The sequence below is a fragment of the Brassica napus genome, chromosome C6, assembly GCF_020379485.1.
Source record: "Brassica napus cultivar Da-Ae chromosome C6, Da-Ae, whole genome shotgun sequence".
Classification (NCBI taxonomy): domain Eukaryota; kingdom Viridiplantae; phylum Streptophyta; class Magnoliopsida; order Brassicales; family Brassicaceae; genus Brassica; species Brassica napus.
Window position 1 is genome coordinate 47,755,562 of NC_063449.1, and position 14,712 is coordinate 47,770,273.

Sequence of the window (14,712 nt, forward strand, 5' to 3'; positions counted from 1 at the left end):
AATTCTACATTTGTATTAATGTATATTAAACTCTCTTTCATGGTACATGGACATCGTTTTAATTTTTTGTCAATTAATTTACTAAAACTTCATAATACTCCTTAAATTGGTGGACTAGCCACTATAAAATCCTATTTTCTAGAGAAACGGAGAAAAGAAAGTTCCAAACATCTTTGAACTTCATCATATGTTAGTGAAAGATGCAACTATGCATTAAAGTAATATTTTTATATTTTTTTAATTTTTCTCAAAATCTATATGTTAACCTCTACGAAAATATTGAGTTTTTCTGTAAAAATTCTATATACTGAAGCCTATGATCTTTATTGTTGTTTTAAACTTTCTAAACACATTAGACATTTGTATTAATGTATATTAAATTTTATTTCATGGTACATGGGCATCGTTTTATTTTTTTGTCAATTAATTTAGTTAAACTTCATAATACTCCTGAAATTGGTGGACTAACCACTATAAAATCGTTATTTTCCAGAGAAACAGAGACAACAAAAGTTTCAAACCTCTTTAACGTTCATCATATGTAGTGAAGAATGCAACTATGCATTAAAACATTATTTTCGTATTTTTGAATTTTTTTCTCAAAATTTATGCCTGATATTGCCTCAACTTTGGACACTCTCTTGGATCTCTTCTCTGGATTTATTCTATGGTTTACTGCAAATGGATGGTTTAGAGTTCATTCTCGATTTAGTTTATTTATATTCTAAGATATGAGGTTAATATTAAAATTGTGGTAAGAAAAGAGGTTAATATTTATTATCCAAATGATCCGATTTATATAAATTAATAGAGGTAAACGTATATATAAAAGTTTAGTGCGGTGTAAGTAAAAACTATTGTGACATGATATTGGTAAATTGTAGTTATTGGATTATTGTAATAGTTATTTTCAATAAAACTTAGAATAAAATAATAATAATATTATATACTATAACAAAATTTATTAACTTATTAACATTATTTAAATTTGATTTTTTATTGACAATAATATCCATATAAACCAACACTACCCTGTCCACATACCCAACACAAATACAAGTTTCTGAGTACTACAAGAAGCAAGAGAAGCTGCTTCAGGGTTTCAATGAGATGGTGGAGACTATCAATGAAACTGGTTTTGTGTCTGGAGCATTTTTGTTAATTGATTTTAACAGGAAGAGCTGAAGAAGCTTGCAAAGGGCGAGAGGCTTGCAGTACACATCTCAAACGCAGCGAACCTTGTGCTTTTTGTAGCAAAGGTTTATGCTTCAGTGAAGAGTAGATCTATGGCTGTGATTGCTTCAACTTTGGACTCTCTCTTGGATCTCTTGTCTGGATTTATTCTATGATTTACTACAAACAGATAGTTTATAGTCCATTCTCGATTTAGTTTATTTATATTATACGATATGAGGTTAAGTGTGGTAAAAAAAAAGAGGTTAATATTTATTATCCAAATGATCCGATTTATATAAATGAATAGAGGTAAACGTATATACTGTATAAAAGTTAATTGTGATGTAAGTAAAAAAACTATTGTGATATGATATTGGTAAATTGTAGTTACTGTAAGATTATTGTAATAATCATTTTCAAAAAACTTATAATAAAATAATAATATTATATACAGTACAATAAAAATTATTAACTTATTATCATTATTGAACTTTGATTTTTTTTTTCGGTTTTCCTAATTATTGACAAAAATATCCAAATAAATCAACACTACCCTGTCCACATACCCAACACAAATACAAGTTTGAATATCAAGATATAGGTTCTAACTAATGGGACCAGATGATAAATCAAACCTTGTACTTGTGTTCGGGACGATGAGTGAACTCAAAGTCAATATGGACAAAAGCCCTCTCGACCTCAGAGAGTTGCTCGAGCTTCTCCTGAAGAGTCTCTCCGATGTTGTGAGCTTCGTGCAGCCTCATGTCCTCTGGCAAAACAATATCAACTTCAACAAAGTAGTGTGACCCAAACGTGTAGGCTCTCACTGTATCAATGTGTTTGATCTTCTCGTGATGGTTCCATATCAAGAACGTTAGTTTCGCCAAGAAATCAGGCGGTGCAGAGCGTCCAATAAGCGAATGAACATTCTCTAGTACCGTTCTTGCCCATGTGCTGATTGTATACAAAGCAATCTGAAAACATAAAAGAAGAATAGTTTTCTCAATCATAAGCTACAAGAGAGAGTTTCAAGAATGTCTTAAGGTTTGATGATTTTGCTTACGAGAATAGCACCAGAGGGATCAATCCACCAGTAGAATTTTACAGCCAAGACAGCTGTTGCTAAACCGACCGAGTTGGTGACGACATCAAAGAGGTGGTCTTGTGCATAGGCTCTGACAATTTCGTTTTGAAAACTTCTGCAGTAAAGCATGAGGAGAAACTTGATGACTGTAGCAGAAGCCATGATTCCAATCATCCATTTCTCCTCGGTGCTGCTCATATGGGGACCATTCTGTTAAAAAAGCAAATGATTAGACCTCATGTAACTGATAATGCCACTACTAGAAGTAAACCATAGTGTATTTTATTACCTTGGAAACTAGTAGTCTAGTTGACTCTAGCAACACTTGTAGCCCAAGAGTTGCCATGACAGAGGCAAACACAATGATCCCCTGCCAAGTTCAAGAACCATGCATGATTTTTACTTTGATGAAAAATATATACATCTTATTTGAAGAGGAGAGACTATATACCACAGGTTGCATCCTTCGTTTTCCGATTGGATAGTGAAAATGGTTTGGTTTGCTCATGGCGTTTGCAGTGAACCATAGAATGAATCCAGACAAGAGATCCAAGAGAGAGTCCAAAGTTGAAGCAATCACAGCCATAGATCTACTCTCAACAGAAGCATAAACTTTGGCTACAAAAAGCACAAGGTTTGCTGCGTTTGAGATGTTTACTGCAAGCCTCTCGCTCTTGGCTAGCTTCTTCAGCTCTTCCTGTTGAAATCAATCAACAAGATGAGAGACAGAGAGAGAGAGAGAGAGAGAGATTCCAGAAGAAACGTAATGAACGGATAAGAGTGGAAACCTCAGATGGAGCTCCAGAGACAAAACCAGTTTCGTTGATTGTTTCCATTTCATTGAAACCCTCAAGCAGCTTCTCTTGCTTCTTGTAGTACTCAGAAACTTTACGTTCCTTTTCTGATTTCCGACAAGAAAAAAAAGCAAAACCCATGTCTAAGATTATGTATCTGTTCACAGATGATTCAAAGCATATATATATATAGAGACATCCGTGATGGCTTTTTTATCATCTTTCGATCAATCTACAATGCGTAAAACCTCCGCAGAATATGATACTGTGTACTCACCACACTTAAACAAATCAAGATTCTGTGTTATCACTGTTGTTTAAAACAACTAAAGAGACATAGAGAATCGGACATATGCTCCATGTTCGGAAAGAAAGAATATATCATCAAAAAAAAGCTTGATCACTTTAAATCGAGTACACTAGAGTTCTCTTTAGGGCTAACATAATCGTACGTTTGCTTGCAGAGCAATTAATCACGGAAGAGTTCGTGTAGGGTTTAGATTCTTAATCAATTTACTAGAAAAAATGTTAAAAAGAGTGTCATGATATGAATCACAAGGATTGTAAACATAGACACGAAAGGTAGATTTAGAAGAAGAGACGATGAAGGAGACTTACTTGGAGTCCGGAGATAACGGGACAAGCGAGTACGGCGAGAGGACAGGGGAGAAGAAGAAGGGAGGCGGAACGTGTCGAGGCTGAGACGCCACGAAGACGGTGGAGACGAGCGGTCATCGTCATCGTTCGGAAGAAGGTCGACAATGTAGTCCTGTCCACTAACGCCGAGATGATGCTCCTTCGTCGTCTCCATATTCTCGATATCTTTTTCTCTGCTGATTTTCTGGGGGAAGTTACGTGACAAACAAATATTGTTGCTTATTTTTGGGAATCTCTCTATTTATATATCAAATAGTGTAAATTATTTTTATACATATAAAACAAATCCAGACCCCTTTTAAATATAGAAAACGTATCGCTGAGAGAAATTTGGTATTATCAAGAGGTGTGAGAGATATGGATATGAACCAAGCAAATACATTTATAATTTTGATAAGAGAAAGAATAACATACGTGGCTGTGGACTCATGGTGGTGCAACTGAAATGTGGACCATTTCTTCCTTCTTTCCAGCGTAGATGAACGAGGAGTATTGTCCACTTATAGAAACTTCAGATAAACATAGATAACATATATAGGTTACTAGAGAAATGACAACCCAACGGCCAACACACATAGGTTATTGTTATCACGTTATAAGTAAAATACACTGGACAGTTGTTGTCATCAAGCCTTCAAGAACACCAAATTACTCATGCACAACCTGCCAAAAACAGTTAAGTTGACCTTTTACGCAGCTCTTACCAAGCTCTCATCAACATCATATATCATATCAATATGGTCCTTTGTCCAAGCTTGTGAACTTGCATCTGGTCCACAACGAAGAATCAAAGAGGGAACAAGCATGCAAATTCCTTTTATGATATGAACAAACCAAAACTGTAATGATTCAGGGAACTGCATTAAGACAAACTGTCCTTATAGGAGATTCAGACACATTTTGGAACACGTATTGGATCGAAGCCAGATATTCAGACATGTTTAGTCTTCATTTCAAAGAGATTTAACATCATACAGAACAAATCAGTGTACACTAGTGAAAATTTTGCAAGAACGCCTCTGTAAAAAAAATAAAGCATACAACGCATTTACGTATTAACCATTCTTTTCCTTCTAACCTTCTTACACTCGGTCTTCACATTTTTTTCCCCTCGAGCTTCTGGTTCCAGAGAGATTCGTCTACTCTACTGTAATGTCTAAGCTAAAGAGAGCTGTAATCAAAATCAAATTCTCTTCTCAACAAAACCTTGATGTATCATTTCATCACCTATGTATCATCTGTGAGGAACCGACCTTTTCTTCTACGTCTAAGATGTTTCAAAAGCCTGAATCGAAGCATCGAGTCAACATCATAACCCGCAAGTTCCATTCTGTTTGTAAGTTGAGAGACAATCTCCACTCTGTCTCTTGATTGCAAGAGAGAACAAAGTCCGTCACTGAGCTCTTCTCTTCTGGTATATCCAATTCGACTACTCGTCTTAAAGCTCTCTCTGTTTCCCCTTCCTTGAAACATTGTTCAATCTCGTTAGCTGCTGCATCGTCCATAGACTAAATGTGAAGCAGATGTGCGGTGAAAATGCGCCTAATAAGTTCAATTCTCTTGGTTGCGGAGACTAGACAGGGATTGAGAATCCAGTGAGAGGCTCTCCGTCTGAGGATGAAGACGGCTTTCTTTTGATCGTCAAGGAGCAAGTTCTCGACTGATAGAGCCGGTTAATGGGTAAACCGGTTTGTAAGAATTAGCGGAACTTCGGTACAATTAAACGGTTTTTATCATGATTAGACCAAAAGCCCGCCAGTAACATCCATCGTCTTATTCATGCCATCTAAGGTTCATTGTATAATCGCATTTCTATCGGGTAGAAGAACATTTATTACGTAGAAAAACTATCACTGCAACGTTTTAAGCTAGTTTATTATTGAAACATTTTTGAACTAATGACTTTGATGGAGTTTAACTTGGAATGAAGTAACTCCTCCAAAAATAGGTGTATGCCATTTAGCATAGAGAGCACACGGTATTCTTTAGTAAAAGGCGAAAGAATAGTTCGCTTTGTGCTCACTACATGGCTCCATGGTTTATTACAGTGTAGCATCAGATGCTTTTGTACCTGAATCCTTCGACGTTTAGGTTTGATTTTATTCGATGTGGGACTGATTTAGTGGTGTGTTTAACTGGGCCGAAAACTTACTTTATGGGCCGTTCTGAGACTACTAATACGCTTCAGATGTAGTGTGCTTCTTTGTTTGGTAGTGTGTTTAACTGGGCAGAAAATGACGCGTTCACTGTGTGTGTTTGTTTGTTGCGAATGTTTTTTGTAACCCAAGAGAGATGATCATCCAGAGAAAAACTGATAATTAGTTGAAATCGCCAGAGATTAGTAGTATTCATCTGTATTTTTTTTTATTAGAGAAAGGCAACAAACTATTAAAAAAAACTCCAAAAAAAGTGGCTGGCTCAGCTGGTCACAGTAAACCCAGACTTGCACATACAAAAACACACGAGAAATGAAACTTGGAAGATTTCTCAAGCGTCGTCGAGAGCGAGGACTCCTGGAAGTGGCTTACCCTCGAGAAGCTCCAAACTAGCACCGCCTCCGGTAGAGATGTGGCTCATCTTGTCTGCCAAACCAACCTTCTCAACGGCAGCCACAGAGTCACCTCCTCCTATGATTGTGGTCACCCCCTTTCCGCTCAGCTCCGCAAGTTGCTTTGCTACGGCCTAGTGATAAACATGACATGAGATCAGGTTATTTCACTGAAGATACATGAAAATTTATAAAGGGTGAATAAAACTTGGGTTAACATACGACGAATATATAGTTGCAGTACTAGTTGGTCGTACCTCAGTTCCAGCTGCAAACTTATCGAATTCAAATACACCCATGGGACCATTCCAGATGATGGTCTTGGTTGTGTCCAGGGCTTCGCTGAATGTCTTGATGGAGTCTGGACCAATATCAAGTCCCATCCAGCCATCTGGGATTGCCGTGGCTGCCACTATCTGCAAAGAGTTCACACAAACATTTTGTTCATGATCCATTGAGCCAACAGCAATGATGCGAGTGTTACCTTGCTGTTAGCATCGGGAGCGAACTTGTCAGCAATAACCACATCGGTTGGAAGTAAAAGAGAGACACCTTTGGCTTTTGCCTTCTCCATGAGTGACTTGGCCAAGTCAAGCTTGTCCTCTTCCACAAGAGAAGATCCAACCGAATGTCCTTGCGCCTTGTAGAAAGTGAAAATCATACCTCCACCGAGCAAGAGGATGTCAACGGTGGACAAGAGTGACTCAATGACACCAATCTTGGTCGAAACCTTTGAGCCTCCAACAATGGCAGCGAAAGGCTTCTTGGGGTTTGCCACAGCTCCGACAAGGTAATCAAGTTCCTTCTGCATGAGGAAACCAGCGACGGAAGGCTTCAGGTACTTGGCAACTCCTTCAGTGGAAGCATGGGCTCTGTGAGCAGTGCCGAAAGCATCGTTAACGTAGACATCTGCAAGAGCAGCAAGCTTCTTTGCAAATTCAGGGTCGTTCTTCTCTTCTTCCTTGTAGAACCTAACATTCTCCAAGAGAAGAACACCACCTTCAGGTAGTCCTGCAACCAGTTTCTGGACTTCCTCGCCAATAGAGTCATCGGCCATCACAACCTATTAACAATGTGCAACAAGTCACAAACAATGTTAGCTCATAGTACTGACAGCTTCTATTCGTATAGAGGAACAAGAGGCACAAACCTCGACACCTAGAAGCTCAGACAATCTCGGCACAAGAGGCTTTAAGCTGAATTTAGGGGTAACACCTTTGGGGCGGCCCTGAAACATATAAACTTCGATCAGAGACATCCAATAGCTAATAAGAAACACTACTAAGACATAATATAACTGCTGATCAATCTCCAAGAATAATTAAACCATCATGTAAGAAAGTGACCAAACTTATACAAATGAGAGTGACCAAACATAATATAACATCGCAGCCAGCATCCTCAATTGCAATGAGAGTGACCAAACTTATACAAATGATTCACACAGGGCTTAAACTATCATGTAAGAAAGCGAAGACATCTGCATATGTAGACAGAAGCTCTGTTATAAAACCAAACGAGCTAATAAAACAGATCAGATCAAAACAGATAAGCTAGCATATGAGGTGAACATAACAAAAGTAACACGCCACTAATAACAAATAACATAACTGAAAATCAATGTTCCAAGGAGAAAGACCCCATGTAAGAAAGCGAAAACATCTGCCTTATATAGTCCACCGATCAAATAATGAAGCTCTGTGATAAAAACCAAAAGAGCTGAAAAAACAGATCAGATCGAAACAGATAAGCTGGAGGACATACCAAGTGGCTGCAGAGAACAACCCTAGATCCGTTTCCCATCAAGTACTTGATGGTGGGAACAGCGGCGCGAATCCTGGTGTCATCGGTGATGTTGGAGTTATCGTCCAAAGGAACGTTGAGATCAACCCTCACGAACACGCTCTTTCCCTTCAGATCTGCTTCCTTCAACGTTCCTACGCTTCTCTTCGTCGCCATAGCAGCTGAACAAAACAAAACACTGCAAACAATACTCGCGAAAATGAGATTTGACGGAGGAATCAAACAGATCTACAAAACATGGCGCAAACTCTAATCGAAATCGATTGGATGAGGATTCTAAGGCATAAACTAAAGAATATACTCACATGAGTGGATGTATAGAGAGACGAACGAAGCTACACGAAGATGGAAGTGGCTGATCTTTCGAGGAGACGACGAGACTGTATATAAAAGCAGCGTGGAGAACACCCAAAAAAATGGTGGGCCCGTGAAGAGTAAGTTATTATATATTACGTTTTTGCCACTGACTCTCTCTCTCTCTCTGGGCCGGTTACGTTTAACTTTTAAATATTGGATTAGGAGATTTAATGGGCCTAATCCACTTGTAATTTGTAAGGCTTATTAGTCTCTTTCATCTTTCTTCATTTAAACTCTCAACGTCGGATCAGTGTGGAGTCAGGAGTGTAGTAGATAAACCTCCGCACCGGAGGGAAGCGTAAGTCTTGCCGGAGAGACGAATCATTTGTTCTCACTATTTTTCCCTCCAGTGGAGTTGTGTAAGGTTGATCGTGGTGTGTTCTACAGAGACGACAATTTTCGACCAACTGAGATACTTACATTTTTATTTTATTTTCAAAGAAAATAAAGGGAAGTGTCAAGAAATATCTCTACTGAAACTCCAAAGACTGTGAGTATTAAAACTGGAGAAAAAAAATTAAAAGAATTGGAAAACAATACTTTTCACTGCACATAATAAGAAGAAAAGGTTCCTCTTATTTGGAAGCCCTGTGAGCTGGTGGCTTGGACTGAGTCGAAATCGCTGCAGATGACATCACTCGCAAGCGGCCAGCAATCTCTGTGAAAGATGGTCTTGCCATTGGGTTTGGCGCCCAACACTCCTCCATTAGTGTTCTCCATTCATCGTCACAGAAGGCTGGTATGGTTGGTCTCAGTGTGTTGTTCACTATCCCACCTGCACTTTCACAAAATGAAGTCATCATCCTCTCAAATTCCATATGGATAAAATTCTGAACATTAGCGAAAGAATGAACATGCCGTGTGTTACTAGCAACGCACCTATTATGGCCCCATAGTGCATATTGGCATATGGTTCCTCTCCCGTCAGAATCTCCCACAGAACAATACCAAATGAGAAAACATCAACCTGCAGGTAAAGACCAATAATATAAAGGATCAACTCCTATCACAGATCTTACAGGTTGCTTTATCAGGCCATGGATTAACAAAAGATCCTCTGCACAAGAAACTAACTCAAAATATCTCATAAACGGGAAGATAGACGACTTATGCTAAAAAAGATCATGATACAAGTCAAAGTAGCTAATGGGATATCACTAGTATTATATCATGAATGTATTACCTTTTCTGAAACTTTGCTGCTGCTCCCATTTAAAAGCTCTGGTGCCATCCATGGTAAGGTTCCACGTACACCACCAGATACCAATGTATTTCTCTTGATTTTTGACAAACCAAAGTCACCAACCTGAGGTGGATTAGCATGTGGATGTTAATCTGATTTGTTCTAACATCATCTTAAACAGAAAAGATAAAAGAAAATCTACAGAAGGGTCCACCCAGATCGTGTTACCTTGCAGATTGGGCGAGAAGGATCTTTCAAGTTCACAAGTAAATTGTCACATTTCAAATCGAAGTGAACAGTATTTTTGGAGTGTAAATATTCCATTCCAAATGCAGCATCCATGGCAATGAGGAGTCTCTTACGACGATCAAGATGCCTGGTCATGTAAAATAGAAGAGAAGAGTACATAAGTTAAATGAACTGAGACCCATCAGAGGACCTAGTAAGCATAACTTTACCTGTCCTTCCGGACCAGAACATGCCTCAGAGAACCATCCACCATGTACTCTGTCACGGTCGCCATTGTCCCCCCAGGCCCGTCTTTTACAACACCATAAAATGCTACCACATTCGGGTGATGAAGTTTTGAAAGAATCTCAGCCTCCCCCCAGAATTCACCAGTCTGCAGAGAAATCAACGAGTGCAGTGAATTGTAGGCATGGCCAAAAGGAAAATGCATAAGACATGATCTGCAAACAACTCACCAATATCTCTTGCTCTGATGACCGCCCAGCAAAGCAATTCTTCTTTATCCTCTTGATAGCGACATCTGATCCTCTCCATTTCCCATGATAAACCATTCCAAAAGTACCAGAACCAAGCTCTTTCAACTCCTCAAGATCTTCATTCTTAATGATCTAGTGATATTTACGAGTGTGTTATTGAAATTATGAAAATAAAACATAGATACACAGGGGGATATAAGCAGGACTATGTTTTGACAGTAGAACCCACAGGAAATGAAACAAAACACACAGATTAAAATAAGAAACCAAATAGAAGCACACAGTCAAGGTGTACACGTATTGCTGATTCTTATAACAAATTTGAAACTGTAATAAGAGCCACTGACATGGCCCATTTTCCATGCAAAGATAGTAAATGTTTTATTAGGTGTATTTTTCAGAGCTCTTCATACCTGCAAGCCACAGCGGTCAAACTCTGAGCCAAGTGGAGGAAGCGCAGCATGCCTTGTTTCTGTCTTTTCATCCTAGAAGTTTCATCCTCGTTAGTAAAGCTTGTGGTTTTGGGAATTACAAAATAAATAACTGCAACTAACCTTTGGTACAAAATCTGGCGTCCTCAGGTTCTCCACAATATCACCAAATTCTACACTCTCTGTGACCTTCATATGTTCATCCTTCAGAGTAGGGAGTACAGTGCTAGTGAAACCCCCGTTACTTCTAGAAAAATCATCCCCATAATCTCGACCTAAAGTCAATTTCGGATCCCCAATGTTTGCTGAAATACCATCTCTACTCATTGGTGTGACGTGATGCAATCTGGAGCTCTCTCCACCATCTTTAATGTCAGATGGAAAGTGAGAATCAGCTTGGTCAACACCTGCAACATCTCTTCGGATAAGTTCTTCAGCCAGCTGCTGAAAATACGACCAATTTTTTGGATCTTGATTCTGCACATTCATGCTAATAGCAGCTCCATTGTGAGGATATGGATGGACAGCAGATGTGTCCTCTGAGATTGCATTCGAAAATATTTCAGAAAGGAAGTCACGAGGAAACCGGTCATTGATATCGATAAGAATATCTCCATGCAGTGAATCAGAATCGTTAGTAGAAGCTTGCTCTTCAGGAGTAGCATGACCAATTGCTGCGTTTACATCTGCCCCATTGACTACTCTGTTCTTGTTTGCATCATCATGATCCGCAATTTTTCGCAGGGGCTCGGAGTCCAATGTATCATCTGATACCCCCAGTTTTTCAAAGACTGTCTCAATGCTTTTATGCTCCTGGTGGGTAGCATCACCATTAACAGTTTGGGAATCTTCATGCGACTTTCCAGCTGCTTCTTTTGCTGCATCTTGCTGTGCAGTGTTCGTTTCTGGCTGCGACATTAAGAACTGAGAATCTAGCGAGCCATCAGATTTCGACAAACGATTTAGCACTTCTAACTGTTCACGAGGTATTCTCTCTGAACGATATACCTTAGGTGGAGGAGAATGCACAGGCTCAGGGTAGTTAAGATCAATTAGATTTGACTCAGAGTCGTTACGAACATTGCCATTTGAAGTTGGGAGCTGATCTTCCTTAACAGATAGAGGAACCAGCCCAGCAAAAACATCATCACGGTAAGTATCAGGCTTTGGAGAAGCGCTTTGCCGTGCATCACTTCTAGGGGGAAGTAAATGTGCCTCCTGGCTAGGAGTAGTTGTTGCAGCAGAAACCTCCCGAACTTGATTCTGATTCGTCACCTCAGCATCATTTATATGAGGAGGATCCTGGTGACCGTTTGCCAAATTTTTACGGTTTTCAGGCTCAACATGCTCATGAACTTTCATATCAGGTGGTAATACCTTCTGCTCCTCAGCAAGGGCTTGCGTGTTCTGTGGAGTAGGACCAGGGTGCGGATGCCCATCAGCCCAGCCAGCTTGCTGATTGACATGCCCTTGGAACGGTATGGAACTGGAAGTTTCCGCGAGACTCGAGTAGTTAGGATTTTGAGCATATAGAGGAAAGTGCTCTCGTTCTCCATGTTGAACCACGTGCCCGTAATACTGCGGGTAAAATCCATAAGTGCTGGCAGACCCCGGTGTGATGGAATGTGGATACTGAAAAGAGGAGTCTGGCGTAATAGATTGGGGATACTGACGATCCGAACTTGGCTGAACAGGTTGCTGATACTGATATGCACCACTGGCTGGAATAGATTGAGAATAATGAAGCGATGATCCTGGTGGAATAGACTCGGACTGTTGACCAGATGATTGTTGGAAGCCATTTGCCATCAACTGCTGTGCGCTAACTCCAACAACATCTCCAGCAATGCTTTTAATCCCCTCGGTGTTCCATACATCAAGCTCAGCTAAGTTGTTTGCTGAAGAGTTATCCAGCCCATGAAGGGTAGTAGAGTCCCTTCCTGATCCAATTCCCACGCCATTTACCGCTACAACATACTGGAACTCAGAGTCACCATCATTTTTATTAACCCCCAAAAGAGCATCATCCAGATCGCCGATGGAGAACAGAAACATCCTAAGCTTTTCAGAGCCACCACGGTTTCCCATCTCATTATACTCTTCAAACATATTCTGGAGATCTTCCTCACATGTTACAGAAACCAACGCATCAAGATCTTCACCAGGAAGCTGATACTTCACAACATGAGTTTGGTAATAAACCTCAAGGACTTTTTGCCTAAGCGCCAGCCAAGAAATGTCCTTCCTTACGGAAATAATGTGCGTCTCGCCTCCAACATATCTGAGCTTTGAATCACCTGGGCGTGGAAGTATTTTCCCACCAAAACTGCAAAAGATCTTAACTTTCGCTATTACACTACCTGAGGCTGAAGAAGATGAGTATCCTAGTAAATTTCCTAGACTGCTATCTTTACTAACTGAAGCTTGCCGTGCTGACTGGACATGACCAAGTCTATTTCCAAACTCGTGAAGCGAAGGGTTGGTTCTGTCATAACCCCTCAAGCCATTTTCCATAGTGCTCATCCTGGAGACATCTGAAGCACAGTCACTTGTATTGGTGTCCCCAGCTGCATTGGGGTTGGAAGACCTCTGAGGAATCACCCGATCACGCATAAACTCAAGAGAAAACTCTTCCCCTGTTTGTATGGAGAAGTTACGCACCTGCTTAACATCTGAAGCATTTTGATTGGGAGCTCTAAAATTAGCACTCGTGCTCCCCGTTTGTAGAACAGTCTCGTTGTTTCCGTATCCAGGTTCCATAGAGTGCTGAAAAGGCTGCTGGTGTCTAGGTGTACCCATCACAACAACACAATCCTCTGAATCGCTCTAATTGAAACACGTCTACAACGAATCTGATATACTGAATACTATAGAACCACCACTGAACTACCAAGACAGAGAAGATTGATTCAGTGCTCCTTCAAGATGATTAAGCTGCAATCAAGGAAATGATGATAAAAGTTTTAGTCACACGGCAAAGATCGAAAGCTAATCGAATCAAAAAAAAAATTTAAAACAAGATTCTTCATGCATGCTTTGATTTCGAACTAATCCAACAATGTCACCTAATCCGAATCACCAAAACCAAATTGATCAAAACGCCATCAACATCACTAACAATCCAAAACACTAAAGCAGCCGATACATCGATTCCGCGAGATCACAACGCTACAAAATAGCTTGAAACTGAAAAATCTAATGATTCAGTAAATAGCCAACGACTCGAAGCAGAAGGAACAAACATTACCAAAACCAAAATCTTCCTGGGAAGTAAGCGTGATAAGGAATCAGCGAAGCAGAAACGATCAGTTTACGCGGCGACGATATCGTCTTCTAGCTCCTGTTTGATCAGTGCACTGGCGAGGAAGGAGAGAATTAGAATAAAACAAAAACCCTAAGTTTTGTTCCCTCACTTTCTCTCGTTTTTTTCCCGGCTATATAAATTATATATGATATACATTTGACGAAAATAGAAGACGGTGTCGTTCCTTGCAGATGATTTTCTGTGTTTACAAATGAGATTGTATTGAGAAGATGGTGAGATTGGTCTCTGATGGGTATAATATGGGCTCGTTTTAGTTTTCTTTCGTTTTATAAATTCTCAACTAAATAAGCCCATTGGGCCCATATATATAAAGTCAGCCGAGTGAGTGTAACAGTGTACGTAGGGCTTGAAAAAAAATCTGGAAAGAACGAACCCAACCCGATCCGAAAAAGTAGTATCGAATCCGAACCGAAATTGATTAAATATTCGAACGGATTCAAAATTTTGGTATCTAAAGAACCGAAACCGAATCCGACCCGAACCAAAATATCTCGGCTACCCGAATGTAACCGAAATAGATTTATATACCTAAATATATTACTTAGTTTTAGATTTAATATATATTAAAAACATCCAAAATATATAAGATACTTTTAAATTGTCTAAAATACATGAAAATATACATAAAT

The 14,712-nt window shown here is 39.6% G+C and overlaps 3 protein-coding genes and 1 non-coding gene across 5 annotated transcripts; all 4 read right to left on the reverse strand.

Moving 5' to 3' along the window:
• Positions 1-926: 926 nt before the first annotated feature.
• Positions 927-4,056, reverse strand: LOC106430725 (metal tolerance protein 9). 2 transcript variants are annotated; one of them, XM_013871515.3, is made up of 7 exons: positions 3,673-4,043; positions 3,049-3,161; positions 2,712-2,957; positions 2,550-2,630; positions 2,240-2,470; positions 1,812-2,150; positions 927-1,353 (listed from the first exon to the last, which is right to left on the reverse strand). In XM_013871515.3, exons 1-7 carry the CDS (start codon positions 3,863-3,865, stop codon positions 1,351-1,353), a joined length of 1,206 nt encoding a protein of 401 aa, XP_013726969.1. In that variant the 5' UTR covers positions 3,866-4,043; the 3' UTR covers positions 927-1,350. The 2 variants fall into 2 exon arrangements, with proteins under 2 accessions (XP_013726969.1, XP_013726967.1); XM_013871513.3 differs by lacking the exon at positions 927-1,353 and having other exon boundaries at positions 1,636-2,150; positions 3,673-4,056.
• A 1,575-nt stretch (positions 4,057-5,631) lies between these two features.
• LOC125589435 lies at positions 5,632-5,743 on the reverse strand. Its single transcript, XR_007325625.1, has one exon. It is a non-coding gene; the product is annotated as a U5 spliceosomal RNA (small nuclear RNA).
• Positions 5,744-6,007: 264 nt separating this feature from the next.
• LOC106430726 (phosphoglycerate kinase 3, cytosolic) lies at positions 6,008-8,513 on the reverse strand. The gene is made up of 6 exons (XM_013871517.3): positions 8,368-8,513; positions 8,024-8,240; positions 7,410-7,487; positions 6,744-7,322; positions 6,517-6,675; positions 6,008-6,393 (listed from the first exon to the last, which is right to left on the reverse strand). Exons 2-6 carry the CDS (start codon positions 8,216-8,218, stop codon positions 6,199-6,201), a joined length of 1,206 nt encoding a protein of 401 aa, XP_013726971.1. The 5' UTR covers positions 8,219-8,240; positions 8,368-8,513; the 3' UTR covers positions 6,008-6,198.
• A 358-nt stretch (positions 8,514-8,871) lies between these two features.
• LOC125589202 lies at positions 8,872-14,222 on the reverse strand. The gene is made up of 9 exons (XM_048761624.1): positions 14,006-14,222; positions 10,882-13,692; positions 10,741-10,812; positions 10,307-10,459; positions 10,061-10,224; positions 9,831-9,978; positions 9,603-9,725; positions 9,299-9,386; positions 8,872-9,194 (listed from the first exon to the last, which is right to left on the reverse strand). Exons 2-9 carry the CDS (start codon positions 13,555-13,557, stop codon positions 8,995-8,997), a joined length of 3,624 nt encoding a protein of 1,207 aa, XP_048617581.1. The 5' UTR covers positions 13,558-13,692; positions 14,006-14,222; the 3' UTR covers positions 8,872-8,994.
• Between the last annotated feature and the right edge of the window lie 490 nt (positions 14,223-14,712).

What these genes read in the sequence shown, in the direction of transcription:
- LOC106430725 (XM_013871513.3), bottom strand. Translation starts at nt 3,865, where the DNA reads ATGGAGACGACGAAGGAGCATCATCTCGGCGTTAGTGGACAGGACTAC. An exon ending in AACGAAGGATGCAACCTGTG is followed by an intron (nt 2,631 to 2,711) that starts GTATATAGTCTC and finishes TGAACTTGGCAG; the next exon opens with GGGATCATTGTGTTTGCCTC. An exon ending in ATCCCTCTGGTGCTATTCTC is followed by an intron (nt 2,151 to 2,239) that starts GTAAGCAAAATC and finishes TTATGTTTTCAG; the next exon opens with ATTGCTTTGTATACAATCAG.
- LOC106430726 (XM_013871517.3), bottom strand. Translation starts at nt 8,218, where the DNA reads ATGGCGACGAAGAGAAGCGTAGGAACGTTGAAGGAAGCAGATCTGAAG. An exon ending in CTGAGCTTCTAGGTGTCGAG is followed by an intron (nt 7,323 to 7,409) that starts GTTTGTGCCTCT and finishes CATTGTTAATAG; the next exon opens with GTTGTGATGGCCGATGACTC. An exon ending in AGTTTGCAGCTGGAACTGAG is followed by an intron (nt 6,394 to 6,516) that starts GTACGACCAACT and finishes GTTTATCACTAG; the next exon opens with GCCGTAGCAAAGCAACTTGC.
- LOC125589202 (XM_048761624.1), bottom strand. Translation starts at nt 13,557, where the DNA reads ATGGGTACACCTAGACACCAGCAGCCTTTTCAGCACTCTATGGAACCT. An exon ending in CGCCAGATTTTGTACCAAAG is followed by an intron (nt 10,813 to 10,881) that starts GTTAGTTGCAGT and finishes TGAAACTTCTAG; the next exon opens with GATGAAAAGACAGAAACAAG. An exon ending in TTGACCGCTGTGGCTTGCAG is followed by an intron (nt 10,460 to 10,740) that starts GTATGAAGAGCT and finishes AAATATCACTAG; the next exon opens with ATCATTAAGAATGAAGATCT.